Source organism: Xiphophorus hellerii, chromosome 1 (genome assembly GCF_003331165.1).
Source record: "Xiphophorus hellerii strain 12219 chromosome 1, Xiphophorus_hellerii-4.1, whole genome shotgun sequence".
Taxonomy (NCBI): domain Eukaryota; kingdom Metazoa; phylum Chordata; class Actinopteri; order Cyprinodontiformes; family Poeciliidae; genus Xiphophorus; species Xiphophorus hellerii.
In genome coordinates this window covers 17,375,666-17,395,956 of record NC_045672.1, presented here as the reverse complement: position 1 = coordinate 17,395,956, position 20,291 = coordinate 17,375,666, and the positions used below count along the sequence as shown (strand labels likewise).

Here is a 20,291-nt window from a genome sequence, read left to right as displayed (position 1 = left end):
TCCCGCCTCCAGCGCCGCGGACGGCCGCCGGACCGCCTCCGTGGTTCCCGCCTCCAGCGCCGCGGACGGCCGCCGGACCACCTCCGTGGTTCCCGCCTCCTTTGCCTCCGCCCACCCTGTGGGTAGTTTTTTGTTTCTTTTTGGACTCTTGGCCCTTCCCGTGTTTCCGCCCGCAATGGTGGGTTGTTTTTTGTTATTTTGGACTCTGGCCCGCCGTCCAGCGCCCCTCCGCCCACCCTTGTTGTGTTTTTGTTTTTTGGGCGTCTAGTAGCCGCCCTTGAGGGGGGGGTACTGTCAGGATCTGTGTTTTTCTGTGTTTATTTAGAGTTTTCTGTGTCCTTAGTCTCTTCGTTGTCCTGTCCTCCCCTTGATTGTTCCCAGGTGTGTCTCGTTTCTGTGATTACCCTCCCGTGTATTTAACTCCACCTGTGTTCCTTGTTCCTCGTCGGGTCCTCGTCAATTTTTCGTCAATGTTAGCTTCTGTTTCGTCTGTGTTTCCTTGTGCCTGCTGCTCGTTGTTGGATTTATTTATAATTAAAATCATCATATTCATGATACCTGGGTCCGCTGCATCTGCCTCACCACCAACCCGCACCACACCTCATGACAATTCTAGCCAGTCACTTTTTACACCCCAGAGTTACAAGTCACATTAACATTAAGGACACATGCAAGGTTCGTATAGGGTTTTGGAACGTTAATGTTACATATCCTGCACCAGATCACTCTGACTAACCCTAGTCAAATGGAAAATCTTAAGAAAATATATACCTATGTTTATAATCAGCAGCCAGCTCAAGATAAGGGGGTTTAAGGCTCCACTCAGTGACTCAGTGGCTATTACAATTAATACTACTTCCTTTCCTAAGTTAAAAATATCTTGACTGGTCACTACTGAGTGACTGGAAATCCATGTCAGATGGATAATCTCTCATACATCAAATTAATATAATTACAGCTTTGTGTTTCCTATGAAACAACAACAGAGGACTTAGTCTCCAAAGGGTCTATGATGTTTAATTTTAAACATCATATCACATGATGTTTAAAATCATCTGATAGGATGACTTTAAACGACAAAAGGAAATGTGTGTTACTGTTTCTGTCTTTTTCTTCAAAGACCCACCTTTCCAAGATTACCTGGATTTGCATTAAAAAAGATCAAATAAAATCACAATAGACTTGAAGATAATAAATAGATTTGAAGATGACAAATAGACTTGAAGAACTGCAAAACACACCATCAACACTGAAAAAAAGGTAAATATTAAGATGCTCTTAAATGCAATCCAATGCTAGATGTCAAACTGTAGATTAGCAGTGCTCAGTCTTTGTGAATATGTCTATACGAGTTTATTGGTGATTTCATTTTGGTTTGTGCAAAATTTTATTGTAACAAAATTTTATTGTAACTCTGTAAAATACAGTAAAACGTTAGTGATTCCTGCATCGTGGCGGTGGCACAAGGGGCAGAGCTGGCAACCCATGCATGGAGGCCTCAGTCATCGATGCGGCTGTCACAGGTTCGAGTCCTGGTTCATTGACCTTTGCCACATGGCTTCTCCCCTCTGTCATAACCCAACTTTCTACTAGAACCAAAAACAATTCTTTAAAAAATAATGATTCCTAGCCTGTTTAGTTTATGGTCATCTAATCAAGAAATTAAAATGTGTACTATAAATAATCTATAAAAGTATCTCAAATTGACAACATCAATAGAAAAGATATACCAGTCAGCCATATCTAATGCTTTTTTTTAAAAAATAGGACAGATTCTTTAATTTTCTATTCAATTAAGCTTTTGAGGTGTTCCGAGTTTCCCCTTACTTTGGACTGATTTATCATCCATTTTGTGTCCCTTGAGTAAAGCAGCCAAAATTAAAACAAAATAACTGAAGACCTTCTGAAAACTATAAGAAATACAAATCAACGCCTCTTTAGAAGACAAGAAGAATGTTTAGCTTGCTGGAAGAAAATCTGACACACAGAAGGAATTAAATGATAACAGGTGTCTTAATCACTGATGTTTTTCGTTTATGCCCCTTTCACAAACAAATTTAATACAATGGACACAAAAGAGAGAGATTCAATCCCAGACAGCCAGAAGGTTAAAGCAAACTTAAGGACCCCAAATCAGCAAGGGGCACCCAAGGGCACTTCATATTAATATTTAGCTTGCAAACTAAATATGTAGCCTTCAAATTAAATATTTAGTTTAAAACAAAATAGCTAAATATTTAGCTTTCAAACTAAATATTTATTTTGCTAACTAAATATTTAATTCTGAATTCAATATCTACTTTGCTAAATAATATACTTAGTTTGAAAATAAATATTTATTTTCCAAACTAAACATTACATTTTCAAACTGAATATTTATTTTCCAAACTCAATACAGTACAAACATAACTACCAACTAATGGCAGAAATTTCTGCAGTGGAAAGGTTTGACATATGGACACAATGAAGGAATGTAGGCATTTCACAAGGAATAAAGGAAGGAAAGAAGAAATAAAGAAGGGAGGAAGGAAGGATGGCTGAGATGACATAATTAAAGGTTGATGTAAGGAAGAGGAGAATGAAGGACGCAAATAAGATAGGAAAGACAAGGAGCAATTAAAAGTAAGAGAAAAGGTGGAAAAGAATGGAAAGTAGGAAGGAAACGAGGAGGAGGAGACACAAGAAATGAAGTGAGGTAAGAGACACCAAATGGATGGGAGAGGAAGGACTCATAGAAGGAAGGATAGAATGTAAACATATTTACACAATGCATGACTAAAAATACTAAAACATTTCATACACTGATTTTCTCTTTCCATAATGACCCAGACCTTGAAAACATTGAAATCACATTTTATATTTTCTCTAGACTACATTGGGATTTTGTCCAAAGTCTGCTTGATTTATTGACTAATGAAGATGTCAATCAAAACACATTTTACTGAATGGTCAGTTTATGGAATTTGATTTTAGGCTCTTAAATTTAGCTAAATACACATTGCTCTTGTGATAACACAAGTACAATATAAATAAGTGATTCGGAATGTGACTTAAGGTAATAATCTTAATAGAAAGTGGGCCCCAGAATTAAATTCTGCTTAAGGCCCCTTTAAAAACGGCTGCTGTTGCTCCTCCACCATCAAAAGTTATTAATGTGCGCTTTCTTTATGACTAACCCAAGCAGGAAGTTTGCAGTGAGTATGCCACCAGTCTCCCTCTGCAGAAGTCCTCTCTAATCAGGAGTCTCCCATTCCGTCATGGGAGGAGTTTGCGCTGGAAGCCACAAAACTTTTGCGTGTCGAGTGTTTTCGACGCCACGCCTCTGCGCGTTTTCTTTCCGAGCCCTGATTTCATACCAAATTTATAAAATACATTCCACCTTTTCTATTCTATTGTTCCTACTGTTGAATTCCAGAGCCCAGTATTGTGCAGAAACAGGGTTTTACGGGGGAGAAGAAGTTTGTCCCTGTAAGAGCAGAGCGCGGAAGCCGTTGTGAGGTGAGTGCAGCTCCCAGATATCCTTCTTTGTTGTGTGCAGCAACTTTTTTTCATGCCGCAGCAGCTGCTTCGCCTTTGCTGGAAGTTTTGGGATATTTGACATATTTAGCATTTTCCCGCCGCGGATTTGCTGAATCAGAGTCCCGTGTGCTTAACAGACAGTATGTCTAGTTTGTGATGAGCCATTATCGCCCGTAACTAATCACTTTTAAATGTCCTCGAGACTTAGTTTGCAGTTTGTTACGGTTTGATTAGCCCCTAAGCTAACAAACTAGCATAGCACTTCGAAGGAGTAAAGCAACTTCAGCTTACCCAACAGAAAACTAACAGTGACGTTTTCTGAACTGTAACATAATTGTGGGTTGTTTGTAACCTTTTTAGGGCAGATGTAATGTGTATGTTTCCTTCTTCTGAGTTTTGACCAACTTACATTTCGCTAAACGGCTTTATTTTCCCTCCCCATGCTAGCTGCTGTTGTTGGGAAAGTTTCGCTACTATGTGAGTATATCAAGCCACGACAGAAACTACGCTTGATTTCCATTTTCTTTGCGCCGTGATCTGTGGTTGGTAAAGGCTCGACGATCAGATTTCTACAAGGTTTGTTGCGGCGCTCATCTGAAGTTGCCGATGAAATCTGTGATGAAACAGAGCTTGGGTAATCGTGTCCCCCGCTGCTTCCATTGGTGCAAAAGGGAGCCCGTACCGTGCATGTGTCCTTTCAAAGTTTGCTGAGCTCATAGTTTTATTTAGCTCGGTGCTTTACTGGCTCCTCGCTGCACTGAGCAGCTGACCTTTTGGCCACTGGGAGCTATAATGAAAACGACAGAACCACATGTGCCTCCTGCCCATAATGCCACAACATTCGCCTCCACTGCCTTTTGGAGCTATTCAGGCTGTAATGCTGCAGATTAGCGAACGTACAAATCAGTCGCAATAAAAATACTGCTTTTTAGTGGCGCGCTGTTTTCTTTAAAGCCTGACACCATTCTGATTTTTTTTTTTTCTCCTAAGAGGTAAATCACTCAAAAGATTTAAAAAAAAAAGTGATTTAATTTCTTAAGGTAGCAGTTTTCAGTCAAGCAGACAAAACAAAAATGACCCTTTTTTTTAAAAAAAAAAAAAAAAGATTTTTCTATTTATGCTTTTGATGTATTGATCAAAAACGGGCTGAGATTTTATCGGAGCCGATCAAATTAAAATTGGCTATTTTTGAGCTCTGGCTTATTGATTAGTGCATCTCTATAAAGTTTACAGTTGGTTAGCTGGTGAAATAAACTACCTGATGTATGCTATGGCTAAATTTGAAATAGTTGAATGCTGATTGTTAAAGGGCGGTAAAGGATTAAGTCATTAATTTATTTAAGCAATGGTTGCTCAGTTAATGACAAAATTACAATATTTCACTTAATCAGACATAAGCCTGTTACAATAAGCAATAAATTAAATAATTGCATGATACATTAAAGCGAACTTGAAAAGTTTTGCTTGTCTCTTTCTACCAAAGACCAGATGACAAAATGTATTCAAGAGCAGTTTTGTTTAATATTCATTTTATTTGTTGTTTTGGGTGTCTTTGTTTGTTTATTTTGGATATTTAAAGTGTCTTCTCATCCCAGTGTAATTTTTTTTTGTTAGATATTACAGTGTATTAATCTTTGAGAGGGAGTATTGGAGCTTAATCGTCAATAGAAAGAGAAACAAGGATGCATGTGAAACATCTTCGGAGCCGCTTGCGTATCACACATTAAATCTTTTTCATGCATTCATTCAGTTATGTCTGATCGCTGTGGAAACAATTCGACCCTTTCAGCAGAGGCTGAATCTGGGAAGTCTGTAAGCACAGTGTGTAGTATGAGCCCAACACAGCAGGGGAAGTTCAGAGACCACACTGATGGTCTGGGGTTGTTTTGTGGTTGGGATCATTTTTGCACCAATCTGGAAAGCATTACACGTCCAGCAGCTTTCACATAGTAAATGTGTGTCTGTATTCAAAGGAGACTTGGGGCATCCTTATGACAAGAGAGTGTAATTTATTTCAAACCGTTTTCTCTAAGATGACTATCTGAACAAAATCTGGTTTTGTCAGTATTTATTGAGTTAGAATTTGTCTTTTTTTCTAATTTCGTTAGCCATAATAATTCGGTGTGGAAACATTGTTAATACGTCTGCATGTCCTGAACATTGCAGTAAAGCATTACTGAGTGGTTATCCCGAAATTGTTTTGCTTTTTAAGTCTTGGCAGGACAAGATTATTTGTGTAGGACATGTCAACAACAAGACAGTTCAAAGGGCAAATCATGAAAAAATTAGTTTATTTCAATGGCAAACTAAAGGGGAAGAAAGAAAAGTTGGACTACAGATGCTTCATGTAATAAGCAAATGGGTTTCAGGACAGTTTTCTGAAGGTTTATTCCAGATTAGTGGAGCATAAAAACTGAATGCTGCTTCTCTGTTTGGTTCTGATTCTAGTGATGCAGAGTAGATTTGAACCAGAAGACTTGCTGGAAGGTTCCTATGACGGCATGTCTTAAATGTATTTTGGTGCAAACTAAACTGTTCCATGATTTTTTATTATTTTTTTTAAAGTCTAGTCTTCATGCCCTACTTTCTTTGGTTAGTTCTCACTAAGGAAGTAGCAAATAATTGTAAATTTTTTTTGGGGGGGGTGGGGGAAATTTTTTCCTTTCTTTATGTAAATCCTTAGATTTTTCTGCAGCTGTTAATGTTGGCAGTAATTACTTCTCACTGCTGGTTTGTGTTGTGGTCTAGAAGGGGAATCTTCTTTACCATGACTTTTTTTTTTTTTTTTTGCTTTTACATGGAACATTTTCAGTTTGTATATTCAGATTTATTTTAAGATATTCTTTTTTAACTTTGATTGCGTTTTCAAAGCAGTCATGGACTATTACTTCCACTGCTGTAAACCTTGCTGATTGCAGGCTCTTTTAGTCTAAATTTACCCCCTTCAAAAATAATTACTTCTCTTTCCTCTGGTATTGTGGTATATTCTACTCGGATGTTCTTAATGTGAAGGGAAAACTCATTCTAAATTGTAATTTTTTTTGTCTGTTTATGATATAATTAGGTTTTGAACACCAATCATAAGCGACTCGCATCCATCATGATAAATCTAATAGATCTAAGTGCAAGAAAACATATTTTTAGCCCCCCCCATAGAAAACTCTAATAATTATCATAAGGACATTTCATGTGCTACAGGTGAGTGTGTAGCTGGAACCGTCATCATTGCGTCGGAGTGGAGTTGCCGAAGCAGCCCTGATGGGGCGCAGGAGGAGAGCGGGAACGGAGAGGGACTGGCAGATGGGGCTGACCGTGGATTGGATGGCGACCCTGAAGGCGTCTGGAGTCCAGACATCGAGCAGAGCTTTCAAGAAGCGCTGGCCATCTACCCTCCTTGTGGGAGGAGAAAGATCATACTTTCAGATGAGGGCAAGATGTATGGTAAGAAGATTTCTGTCCTGAGATAATTATGATGGCCAGTTTTCTTTTCACTCCTTAAATTCCTGTCTTCTACGTCTTAAGTACGGCATAATCACAGGCAAAACTGTCGAAAATGGGCGTATTCCTTAATCTGTTGCTGGCCTACTGAAAATGATGTACTGGATAGAATATAGTGTATGAACTCAATTGGATTAGCTTTCTGTCTGCAAATTTTTCCTGTGCACATGTACTGACCAGCAAGCACAGCGGTACTCTTGTCATTGAAGCAGGCATTGGTACTTTTGGGGGTCCTGTGGAAGATGAAATCAGCCTCTCCATAGAGCTTTTCAGCAAAGGGAAGCATGAAGTTCTCACAATCTAGGGTGACTTTGGAGTCGGTAAAACTTAGTGGACCGACACCAACAGATAACTTTCTCCTGTAAATCCTCATTGGTGATGGAAACTTCCCACTGGACCTCAGGCAGCTTGGATTTTGGCCTTCTCCACTCTTCTGCTGGTCTCTGGGACATTGATTTCCACTGAAATACAAAATGTACTTTTCTGTGGAAAAGAAAAAAAAAAGTTTGGAGCACTGAGCAACACTCCAATCCTTTTCTTCTGCGCCGCTCATGTAAAGTACTTCTGACGTTGCCTGGCCGAGGATTGGTTTAACACGAGGAATGCAACAGTTGTAGCTCATGTCCTAGATATACTGTATCTGTGTGGTGGCTTTTGAAGCGCTGATTCTAGTTGCGAATCTTCCCCACAGTGTTTTGACTGGGCTTTGCTTAACAATCTTGTCAAGGCTGATTTAACTCCTGTTACTTGTGCATGTTTTTTTTTACCATCCTTTTTCCTTCCATCAAGCTTTCCTTTAATATGCTTGGATGTAGAACTTTGTGTGGCTTACCCTCCTTCTGAGGGAGTGTCTGCTGAACAACTGTCAAGTCAGCTGTTTTCCACATTATTGTGGAAGTCCTGACGTAACATTTATTGATCTTGTCTGGTGTTTTTCTGGTAATAAGAATAAAGGGTTTTGGCTATAATCCATAATCAGCCAAATTATTTCTGAAATCTATCACCCTGTATGTAATGATCCTATATAAAACAGGATGATCACAGTTTGAGTTGAGTTACTGAAATAAATGCACTTTTTGATGTTCCGGTTTGCATCGTATTTTAGCCACACTTTGTTGGTGGGCGTCATGAAAAGGGCATTCTGGGCTATATGAATTCACTTTTCAGTTTATGTTTCTTGCTCTCTGTCCACCTTTCCATTTCTGTTTTTATTCTGTTCTTTATTTTTAACTTGCTGCAGATTTGAAACGCAATAATAAATAACCGAAAACTGATTTTATCTTTAAAACATTCACTTTATCAATGTAATCCAAAAATAACCTTCATTTGGACCTCAGCAGGTTCTGATTTTAGACCCTGTTTATGTTTACCGCTTCCACAAGGTTTTTTATTGGCCATATCTGCATTATAGAGCTTTGTTTTGTTATCTTCCCTTTTTACAGAGACCTCTTAGTTTGTCGACTAGTGATCTGTGTGCAGGTAGTTTTGGAGAGAAGTATTTGGCTTTGGGGTCAGAGGGCAGCCAGTAGTAACAAGATCAAAGGATAGAGCGAGTTGACGTTTTAGGTCAAGTTGGCGTTATCATGGAAAGTGTCATTTTGTTTGTTTTTGTTTATGCACTGATGGCTTAAAAATTTGTTTACATTGGTCTGCTTTATTCAGTTTAATATATGTGCATGTTCATTGTACTCTGTGTCTGTTTGCACCAGGGTGCATTCAGGGCCTTAAGAAGAGTATGTGGAATAGAATTTTATTCATATATTAATGAAGGTTTTGGCTCACATCTAAGAATCCCAGTCATGCTGATCAGTCACTTATTAGCATTTTCATCCGCTTCAGCCTCTACTTCATTAGGTGATGTGCTATGAGGAAAAAAAAAAACACCCATGTCACAGATAAGTTTGTTTCAGCATTGTGGCGCTTAAAAGCTGTGCTAATTTTTATTATTACACCCAGATTTGTTTTCACAGAACAACAGCTTAGCATTTCCTAACCAACTTAAAGGACAGCAGAGTAGCACTGCTCAGTGTTTCCCCTAGAGACTTGGCCCTGGTGGAGGGCAATGATTGATCATCCCCAATTTCTTTAATTTTATGTGATCAACGATCTATCGATTCTTGCACATGCAACTGATATTTTCTACTACCACAAGGCTCTGAGAGAGGGCTGTGTTTGACAATAGTCTTCCTACTGTTGCCAACTTTGCAACTGTTTTGCTATATTTAGTGCAGAAGCAAGTTACAAACAGTTAGCCCACAAACAGTCAGGTTTTTTATTGTCCATAAAAATGCAATAGGTGCACCTCTTCTTTCTTTTAATAACTACAATCAGTATGTAGAGCAATTGAATAATGGCAATTGACACAAATAAAATGTATTTAACTGCCCTTGAAGTTGCACTTGAGCTTATCTAGGACATTAAACACTTAGCCTTCGCCATATGCGAAGGTACAAGAGTATAACTAATGCTGCTACCTGCAAGTACTGCAACCAAAACACAATTCAATATGCTTAAAAAAACGCTGATATCCATATCAGTATTGCAGTTTTTTGCAGCTGTTTTTGTGTGAGCTGTCCTTTTGCTGGCGGTGTTCGCCCTCGTGCTAGCCTACCTGACTCATCACGTGCTAGCATCGCAGAAAACGGAGTAGAAGCAAGTGTTTCCATTCAGCTTTTATCAACTTTGATGTTGACGCTTTTGAAAGTTCACGATGATGCGTCTACTCTAAACCGAGCTTGAGAGAGAGCTGAAAGTTGACTATCGACCATGTAGGAACAGAAATGGCTCACAACGAGATCTGGCGGTACTTATGCTGGTAAAGGCAATAACTTTAACTGTTAATACCGTCAATTACTGCATGCTGCACGGCGAGCGGTCCCGTTGGCGGGGCGTGGTGCATAATGGTAGGGAATAATGGTAGGAAAAACGCTGCAAAACACTTAAAAATAAGCAGAAGTTTATTCAGGTGTGGAACTTGCTTCTGACACATCACTCCCACTCGTTGTTTTCTCCCCCACAAGAAATGATAAAGTCGGAGTGGGAGGGTTAGTCACAATATTTTTCATATCATTCTTGCAACTAAAGTTGCTTATGGTGTAAGACTGCCTTCTTATAAATGAATTGTTGGTGACTCCAATGGTTCAAATATGCTCGTCATATGCACCGTTTTAACGCCAGCTGTAAAGTCTTTGCTCGTTGCCTTTTTACAGTCGGATTTAAAAAGAATAAATTGAAATCAAGGAACAACAGTAAAGCAATGTGCATTTTTTTAATAAATATCTCAATCCACTAAACTTCACACATAAGTTTGAATAAATATTTCTCTGTATATGTTATATATATTTTTTTTTTCTTTCTACCTCTAAAGAAAAAGCAATTACTCCCACTGCTCCTGAAATCTTACAACATTAATTATTGCTGCAGTGTGATTGTAATATTTAGCTTGATATGCTTTGACAGGCTTGTTCTGTCCAATATCAATTTGCAGTTTTCTTTGAGATTTTACCATATGTTTTCCATTTTGTGTTTGTTTATTACTGTATGTTTGGAGTTTTTTTCTGGAGCTATCCCAGATGAGAAAGAACATTTTCTTTACAAATTTTGTGATAAGTAGTTTTCATTAACAGAAGACTGAGAAATTACAAAGTTATCCCAACTTATGAAGCAACACACATGTTCTTTACCTATTTAATTTATTTTAAACTCATGTTCTTAGTTAAGTAATTTATAGATAAAAAAATGTTGGCAGTGATAAATTGGAAACAAGATTACTACTTTTCACTATTTGACCATTTCTTTTATGATTTAGAGCTGATGGGGGGGGGGGAATAGCTACTTGCAACTTTTCTGGTTCATCTCTTTAATCTTTATTATGATTTTGATCCACTGACTTGAGCAAAACTTTTGAATAAATACACTAAATTAAGGCGTAGTTTTCACATGTTTAATGCACTGAATATTACCTTTTGTAGCTCTGCTTCCTAGACTAATGCAAGTATAAAATATAACTGATATTAATTGAGGAGTCAGGCTATCTGCTCAGGTAGCCAGGCTGCAGTACAAAACACTTAGTCACTTGCCAACGATAGAGTTAAAAAGCATTATTGTATTAAGAGAAATAAGTGTTGCTTCTCCTGCATTTATATTTACAATTGACTGACCTTTGCTGAGCATCACTGTGCTTTTCTATGATGCTGAAGAAAACTCCGGCAATTTCCGTGGCATATCAATAAAATATTTTCAAATCATAGGAGGATAATTGTAATCACTTTTTAAACCTAACTTTAAGGTTTTGAATACCTTTGGCCGCTGACCGGCCCATGTCTAGCTCTAGCCAATTGTTGCAGTGGCCACATAGCAACGCTAACTGGTAAGTATGCTCTAGATGACGGAGCAGGAACAGATGGGCAGTCGGGCCTCGTCAGGTGAGATCATCACTGGCACAAATTCCCAGGAGTAAAATCCTGGAGGTTATTTCTACATCAGTCCTTGTGAAATGAACAGCAGTCCTTTATTTAATCTACATTGAGTTTAAAGGCACTATTTCTGTCTGCCAGTAAAGGATCCCCCGGGCTTTCAGTGTTGTTTCTGGGTCTTTGTTTTTATGCCCTATGCTCCTCATTTTCAGTTTTGCAATCAACTACTTCAAAAGAAAAGTCACTGACCTTATAAGGAGCAGCAGTAGGCAGGAAGGACTTTGTGTCCTTGTGTTTGGGGAGTTGGAGTGGTCTGATTTGTCTGAGTCAACCTCTTTTTGAGGATTTCTGGGGAATTTTATGTTGCTGGTAAGTTAACTGATGTGACTCATCCAGAGTCCCCAAGGGGCTCAGTCACTTCCAAGAAAAGCACATTGTTTTATTTGCTGATGATGTTGCTACACATATGGGATCAACCATTACACCTCCACTTAACCTTCTTGCAGCAGAGTGAGTTGCTCACCACTTTACGATCAGATCATCATGGCTGATTTGTAGCTAGTGAGGCAGAGGAAGAAAGTGATGAACAGGCAGTCTGTAGTCACCCGTGCTGACATTCACTACTTTTTTTTTTTTTTTTTCATACATCCTATTTGTCATTTGTTTTGGAGCTCTGCCAGGAAGGAAGGCCAAACCAGGCCTATGAAGCTTTTAATGGGGACATTGTGAAGCCACAGATATGCAAAGCCTGCCAGAGATTATAATTGTGTAATGAGTGCTGGGTTGGATCAACAAAAGCCTTTTTATTTTGTTTTTTTCAGAGACATCTTACACTTAACTAGAGCCATCAGTAAAGTTACACTTGCTTCTTTTGTAAAATAGTCAAGGGATTAAAACAAAAGGATTCACTTTGTTTAATTTTAGCTTTTGGCTTCAGTGAATATACCTGCTCTGTGGACTTGCAGTGTCTGTCGGTTTCTGATGTGGGCGACTTGGGCAACTTCCCAGAGCGGCATCTTGTGAAGGGGGAGCTGACAAATTTGTGGATGGACAGGATAGTGCTGATGTCATCCGTTATCAAACTTGGTGTAGAACTAAGATTGAATTACTTGTAACTTTATTAAAATGAGACAAATGTACTCAGCTCCCTTTTTGTTGCTTCTTTTAATCACTTGTTTCTCCTCTGGATTCTAGGTCGAAATGAGCTGATAGCTCGCTATATAAAGCTTCGAACTGGAAAGACACGTACTCGCAAACAGGTAAGCACAGATATTTCTGGACAATACGCATATTTCCAGCTGTGTTTTGTAGAACATTACACATGTTTAGTCACTCACAAAAATGGATGCCATCTTGGTTGTTTCTAAATTGAAAGATCCTCCTTTTTGTTTTCATGGGGTTAAACTTGACCCCAAAGGTATCTAGTCACATTCAAGTTTTGGCACGTAAGCGGGTACGTGAATACCAGGCGAGCATCAAGGTGGGTTCCCGTGGCATCAACTCTCTCTATCCTCTGTAGTTACAGTCCTCCTTCTTTTCCCCGTTTCCTTCCATCCTTTCCCCTTCATCCTGTCTTTCTTCAGGTCTCTAGTCACCTGCAAGTGTTGGCCAAGAGAAAGTCTCGTGAATTTCAGTCTAAGCTGAAGGTACACAGGCGTACTGACTTTGCAGTGCTGGCAGCGTTGTTCTGCATGTCGCTCAAATCTTACTAAACCTATTGTATTGTAATAGAGTTAAAAAATACTTGTTGGTTGTTAAAGCTCCAACTGCAGATTGGTCATAGTTCAGACCACAGGGACTGTCACTGGTCAGCTCTTGCAAGCCTTCTCTCCTAAGATTGCATGCTGTGAAACTGTGGAATACACCTTTAGATTTGTTAATAGTCAACTAATTTGCACAGCTGCATGTCAAATTAATTCAGGCTCTGTAGCGCTGCTCTGCTGCCGCTGCTCTTGCTTTTAGCTGCATGAGAGTAAAACCTTAATTTGGACTCGCAGTTAATGACGCAGAAGTGAAGCTATGTGTTATGCGCACATTTAGATACAGTACTTTTTTTTTCTTTGTATCACAAATATCGTGTTTGCTTGCTGGCTGTAGTTTTGTTATTGTTGCTCATGGGGGGAAAAAACACAACCTTTATTTTGTGACTTTTCAAGGGATTAGATTTTTTGCTAAGAGTTTTTGTCTATGCATGGGAGTTTGCTGGCCTGCTCATTTCGCTCAGGACATCTGGCAGATAATTGCATGAGATTACATTGCTTGGTTAGTTTATCTATGTATATGATAAAGTGCATTCATGCCTGCAAACACAAACACACACACTAGCAAAGACGTTGTAATATTCCTCTCACTGAGGGTTACACTTTGAAGATAAACCTGATCTGTTTTCCCATTCTTGAGTATTTTTTCCTTTTCTTTCTTTACTTTTTTCCTGTTTGTCCCTTGAGCGTAATGTTGTCTACCATCATTTTGCACTGACTTCTTGCTTCTTAAAAATTAAATACATTTGTGGATGTAAGCACCCTTTAGGACTGATTAAGAATGGGCATTTATCATATCTTTTATCTGAAAAAAAAATTATAAGAATTTATCTTTATGACAAATTCCAATTAATGGAATTTGCTTTGAAAACCCCACAAAATGGCTGTGCTGTTGGGATTTTTATATTTACTATTTTCTCCATTGTTGATTCCATAAGAACATCAATAAGTAACAATAATTTAAAAATATGATAGAATGCAGTTAGAGTTTCCAAAGAGGTTGTACATACTGTTTTGTCACTTTTACTGTTGTCCCAATAAATACCACAAAATATTTTAAAAGTTTAAAAGTCACAAACGTTTTTCATATCACCCACCCCTGATTTGTTAGTTTTCTTATATGGTAAAAGGTTTTAAATTTAGTGTTTGCTTGAGTTTATTCTTAAACCTTCCAGTGAAATATTTAGACTTCTTCAGAGCATTTTGTGGTTCATCATTTAGAAGTTACTGGTAAATTATTCCAACCTGGTTTCAACAATGTCTTCACTCATTACACACCATGTAATGTAGTCAGACATTTTCAAGTCCAACAAAACAAACATTTCTCATGAAGACTGTCAGCAACTACAAACTTTCCTTTACTACGTTATTATTATTACTGCTGAAAGTTTTGACTTGACATAGATTTTTTTTTCCTGCCACATTTTGGGCTCTTTGGGCATAATGAGTTATTTAAAATCCCAACATTTGTGAGGAGTTCAGAGTAACCCAGAGTGATGACTGCCCCAAATGAATTTCAAAGCAGGCAGAGTTTTTGTGTTACCCAACATCTGTCCCCTTCGTTTTGAGTGTACTAAATTGAATTTATTACATGTCTCTTTTGCCATAGGCCATGAACTTGGTAAGTTTTTGGTTACACAACTCCAGTTCTCTGCTTCAGGCTTTTGTTGCGCTGTGTGGTTGGCATTACATTTTTATTACTGCTAGTTCATATTGCAGCTCTACTGCCATACTCAAAAACTACTCATTGCTTTGTTTTTTCTTTTTTTTTTATTTTAGTGGCTTTAGCTAAGTGCTGGTGATGGTTTAGCTCTTCCAACTTGGTACGCCTCCAGCTTTTGCTTCTTAGCTCTGCTTTGCTGTCTTTCATGTCTTGTCCTTTATAGTAACTGCATCTTGCTGACCTTAAGTGAATGTTGGCTGGCCCACTGGATAAGATGATCCTTTAAAAGTTGTGTGACCTTTATGTTAACCTACATTGAAATTGATGGTTTTTTACCATTGTGTATTACTCTGTGTGTGTCTCTTCTTTCATTTAGGATCAGGTATCCAAAGATAAGGCACTCCAGACAGTGGCCAACCTGTCGTCGGCTCAGATTGTGTCAGCGAGTGTAATGAAACCTCAGACTCCCTTCCCTCCACCAGTCAGAGTGAGACACACACTAAGGGTGCTCCAGTAATCAGGCCCTCATTGCCAGTTATTTGTATCGGTTGATTTTTATTGGTGGTCACTGAAAATGTTGATCAGAAAATCCAGGCAGGTATTTTAAAAGAGAATGTACCTTTTTTTTTAAAGCATTAGGCAGATTCCACCAGAGGGCAGCAAGCGTACTTGGAAGTAAGGGATATAACTGCAGTCTATTTAGCTTGTTCTTTCAGCAGATCTTTATAAAAAAAAAAAAAATCCCGCACTTTTAAATGCATCCAGACAAGTTCCTGTCTGTCAATTTGTCCATCCATGTCACAGTTTGTGATTTAATTTTTTTCTTATTTGCTAATTTTGGAAATTACAGTATGTAGAAGAATTGATTTTTTAAAAATGTGATTATGTGTGAAAACCCTGGATATTATGAGCAGAAAAAAGTGGTACAGAACAGTGCTGATCACAAATGAAGAATTATTCTTTAATACGGAGAAAATAGCTCAGTATCTTCGTTTTTATGAAGTTTTCTAGTGACCATCTGAGTCGCTCTGTTATCACAAGTTTAATCAAGATTTCCCCAACAAATTAGTTTGGTTTAAATGAAAGCTGAGCAGATGTGGAGCCTTAATGCTCAGCAGTCAGAAAAAAAAAAAACAATTTGCGGCAATGTCTGTAAATTATTTGATCAGTTTTTAATAACCCTGATGGCATGTAGTCAACTTTGGGACATCTCTTGATTCAGTATCTGTCCCAGCAGATCCTGCTGTTTGTAATTGACAATCAGCTCCTGATTGGAGCACCCTTACCAAAAACTAGACACGCTCAACTTTTATTTTTTATTTAATGTTCCCGCTAAAATCTAAATGCTCTATGACTTGTTTCTATTCTGTGTTGTTGCTCAGTACTGGCCCGGCCCTGTCCCAGGACAGCCTGGACATTCTCAGGAGTAAGTCTGGCAGGGAAAGTCGGAGCTTCATAATTTTATGAATTTCTTCCTTCCAACTGTTTTTTTTTTTTCATTTTCAATTCTTAAAATTTATAGCATCAAGCCCTTTGCACAGCCTCCGTACACTACACTACCAGCGCCTGTCCCTCCACCAATCAGTAAGACTCCACATCCAACCATTGATTTACCTATTATTGTAGCTACTCCCAGGTAAATGTTTTTTTTTTTTTTATGTGTGATTGCACAACAGGTTATGAGACGTTGCCACCACCTCGGCCTACAGCAATCGCTGCTCCTGTATGGCAAGACAGAACCATTGCTTCTGCAAAACTACGTTTACTCGAGTACTCTGCTTTTATGGAGTCTCAAAAAGACAGAGAGACGGTACTATGTGATAACGAAAAAAATGTGTGTAGAAGAAGAAAAAAAGCTGTATTCTTCTCTCTGACTTTCATATTTCTTTCTGCAGTATAAACACCTTTTTGTTCACATTGGACCATCAAATCCAGGCTACAGCGACCCGGTTTTGGAGTCTATAGATGTGAGACAGATTTACGACAAGTTCTCAGAAAAGAAAGGCGGCCTGAAGGAGCTATACGAAAAGGGTCCTCACAATGCGTTCTTTCTCGTTAAGTTCTGGGTTAGTACATAAAAAGAATAATTGTCTCTGAGAGTTGAGGGGAAAAAAAAAAAAAAAAAAATCAATGAGAGGCTAATTGCACAACATCAGATACCACCAGACAGATTATATTTAAGTAGGATATCTTGGATCTCTGTCTTTCAATTTGTTAATCAAAAAGTCAATAAGAAATATATTAGAAAAATCAACGCAACACTGAGCCACACTTTGTAATAAATGAGCTTCCAAAGCTATTATTTGTCATCGGGAGCTTCTTTATTTATTTTTGGCTGGTGTTCCTGTTCCAGGCGGATCTGAGCGGTGACATTGAGGAGGGCCCTAGTGCATTTTATGGAGTGAGCAGCCAGTACAGTGGGACCGAAGGCATCTCCATCAGTGTTTCCACAAAGGTTTGCTCCTTCGGAAAACAGGTGGTGGAGAAAGTTGAGGTGAGAACAGCCACTGTTGTTGTGATGCAGATAAATAACTTGGGGGGGTGTTTTAATACACGCTTATGTGTGTGTTTCTTTCCCCATGCAGACAGAATTTGGTCTATTAGAGGGAGGAAAGTACATGTTCCGCATCCATCGTTCACCTATGTGTGAATACATGATCAACTTTATCCACAAACTCAAGCATCTCCCAGAGAAATACATGATGAACAGTGTACTTGAGAACTTCACCATCCTGCAGGTATTTTACTAAATCTGATATAACAGCTAAAAACAAATGACAGAAATATAAACATAAAAGGTCAGAACGGCTCAGAAACTGGGAACTTCCAACACCATGTGAATGCAGTCAGGCTTGTCAGAAAAACAGAGAGCATAGCAGCAGAAGTCTGGAACCTCTTTAAGGGCTTAGAAGACAATAAGCCGGCTTTGTTTAACAAATGTTGAAAGACATTTCTACGAGAAGAAAAAGAGGGTGTTTAGCATGTCAAATTTCCTCAGTCACCTTAAACACAATCATCATTTTGAAAGGGTTTGAAGACATCTGCGATGCTACAGACTGTACTCAAGAAGCCATTAGGACTCAAATTCATTGGCGAAGCTTTTGACGAAACAAGAAAATTTGCCCGAGGGGATAGAAGGACTAAAGTGATTAAAGATCTCATAAAGGGAATGACTGCAATTGTCGACCTGCTCTTTACTGTCGTCGAAGATGCCTTGAAATTGAGACCAATTTCCAAGTTTGATATAGACAGCATTTTTATAACAGAAAGTAATAGATTGTGGTATAAAATGGCACTGTATGCCTGGAAAATACATACAGTAATACCGCCCCTTTAAGCTGCAATAATAGAGACTGTAGCGTTAAATTTACTTATACGAGGAAAATGGCTTGTTTTTATAGAGTTTATATTTAACAAGGTCTAACTTAAAAACAGATTTCAGTACTTTCCTAGAACCTGTTAATAATTGTTATGCGATGTTGTGCGAAATTTTATTCACTAAAATTCAGTAAGTTAAGTTCAGCAGGTTAAGTGCAAAAACAATTCACTCTCATACCAGAAGCAAAAAACACCAAGATCACTTAAAATCATTTCCAATTTTCTTCAACCTACTTAAGTTTAATTCATGCTTTATGTATTCTCTTAAATGTACTGTTTACCATAACTTATTACTGTTAACTTCCTAAACTCTTACCTTCCTGTTGTCCTTTATCAGGTGGTGTCCAACAGAGAGACCCAGGAGACTCTGCTGTGCATTGCCTTCGTGTTTGAAGTGTCCACAAGCGAACATGGAGCTCAGTACCATGTGTATCGCCTTGTTAATGACTAGCAGCATATCTGGTGCAAAGACTCATCTGACTTTTGATACAAATGGCTTAAAAACACTTATTTCCAGCTCGGCACACAGAGCCCCAACTCCTTTACTCCGAACGCACTCTTGTCTTTTTTTTTTTATTTTTTTTTTTTAGACCAACCGTCACACTTTAGTCGTACCTTTAGCTTGTTTGATGTGTACATTTTTCAGATGGCAAACAGAGCAAGCAGCAACATCCCACAACGTGCCAACTGTCATTGCTTTACTTTCTCTTCATTTTCTGTTTTGTTTGCTTTCTAAGTTAGAAACCTGAGTTCATTGACATGGAGTAAAACACTGCAGAAAAGGAAAGCATAGGAAAAACGGTCTCAAAACTCCATCAGGGACTTTTTGTTATCTGGTTAAAGCATTTTTGATCAGCGGGATTGATGCTGTGGTAAAGCATGTTTTTAACATCGTAGACAAGACTGACGTAAGACGAGTTTAAGCATACGTTTTCTAAACAAATGATTTTAGTGAGTGTCATTGTAACCTGCCACATTGGCGTCTTTTATTGTTTCTGTATCTTTGAAAGGTACAAATTCTGTTACGTGAAAATCATGGACTTTTAATCGATTTGATCAAAGATAGAATGATCTTATTGCAGATGGTCTGCCTCGTCTCAGACAATAATGCACTACATGTAAATACGTGCATGTCGTATTTATTTTTTAAACACTATAATGTAAGGAGGAAGCAATATTATCGAAGCAGTAGTTTAATTGTTTTCAGTGATGCATAGTGGGGGAGGTAAAACCTATTGGAAGACTGGCTCCAAACTGTTTTGGAAATAACAAAGCTCACATTAGTTTCACACTTTTTTTTATTGATAAAATGTATTTTTATTTTTTAAAGAAAAAAGGTTCATGCATAAAAAGGCTGTCTTTACTCTGACTGTGTGGGCTTGCTGGAGTTTTTCTACCTCCACATGAGTTAAAGATAAGAATGTGCTAAGCTGAGGAGCACTGATGTATAGGATGTGTACACTACATTTGTAATGGTACTATGTTTAAGCCAAAACAATAAGATGTGTTTTGTAAGGTATTTCTTTTGTATTTTACCAACACGGTGAGAAAAATATGATAAAAGATGGATGTATAGGTTGGGTATTGATGTATGTATGGTACAGATTACACATTATTATCACTCTTAAGTGCATTTGGGTAGATTTTTACCTGTCAACACTAACAAACTTCATCTGACACTCTTGTAAAATATCTTTGAAACTGGTACACATGGCTTTTCACTCCGTTTTTATATATATATATATATATAAAAACAAGAGGACTGGTGGTTCTGTTTTAAATTTAATTTTTATTGTGGAGTCGACAAAAAGTGCTGCATTTTTAGTGTCTCTTTGCATCATAATTCCTTTATTCAAATCCTCCCAAAGAATAAAATCTGTGCTTCTAAGCTGTACCAGTAAATTCACATGTTGTTTGAGTCAGAGCGAGAAGACAAGTTATCCTTTTTAATGAATTTTCAAATAAAAAATCGAAAAGTTAAGTTCTTCATTTATTGTATTGTTACAACTTGGCAAGAAAAGGGATATTTGGATACCGGCTTGGTATCCAGTTCTATGC

At 38.2% G+C, this 20,291-nt stretch overlaps 1 protein-coding gene across 1 annotated transcript; it reads left to right on the top strand.

The window, feature by feature from the left end:
• The first annotated feature begins 3,959 nt into the window (after positions 1–3,959).
• tead3a (TEA domain family member 3 a) lies at positions 3,960–18,721 on the top strand. Its single transcript, XM_032562610.1, has 13 exons — positions 3,960–3,996; positions 6,718–6,960; positions 12,627–12,691; positions 12,850–12,912; positions 14,802–14,813; positions 15,232–15,342; positions 16,238–16,281; positions 16,378–16,439; positions 16,532–16,665; positions 16,751–16,921; positions 17,209–17,349; positions 17,441–17,593; positions 18,571–18,721. The coding sequence occupies exons 1-13, from the start codon at positions 3,960–3,962 to the stop codon at positions 18,682–18,684; spliced, it is 1,350 nt and encodes a 449-aa protein (XP_032418501.1). The 3' UTR covers positions 18,685–18,721.
• The last annotated feature ends 1,570 nt before the right edge of the window (positions 18,722–20,291 follow it).

Excerpts from the sequence above, each read along its gene's own strand:
- tead3a (XM_032562610.1), top strand. The coding sequence starts at position 3,960 with ATGCTAGCTGCTGTTGTTGGGAAAGTTTCGCTACTAT. Across the intron at positions 12,692-12,849 it reads AGACACGTACTCGCAAACAG|GTATCTAGTCACATTCAAGT; the intron begins GTAAGCACAGAT and ends TTGACCCCAAAG. Across the intron at positions 17,594-18,570 it reads AGAACTTCACCATCCTGCAG|GTGGTGTCCAACAGAGAGAC; the intron begins GTATTTTACTAA and ends GTCCTTTATCAG.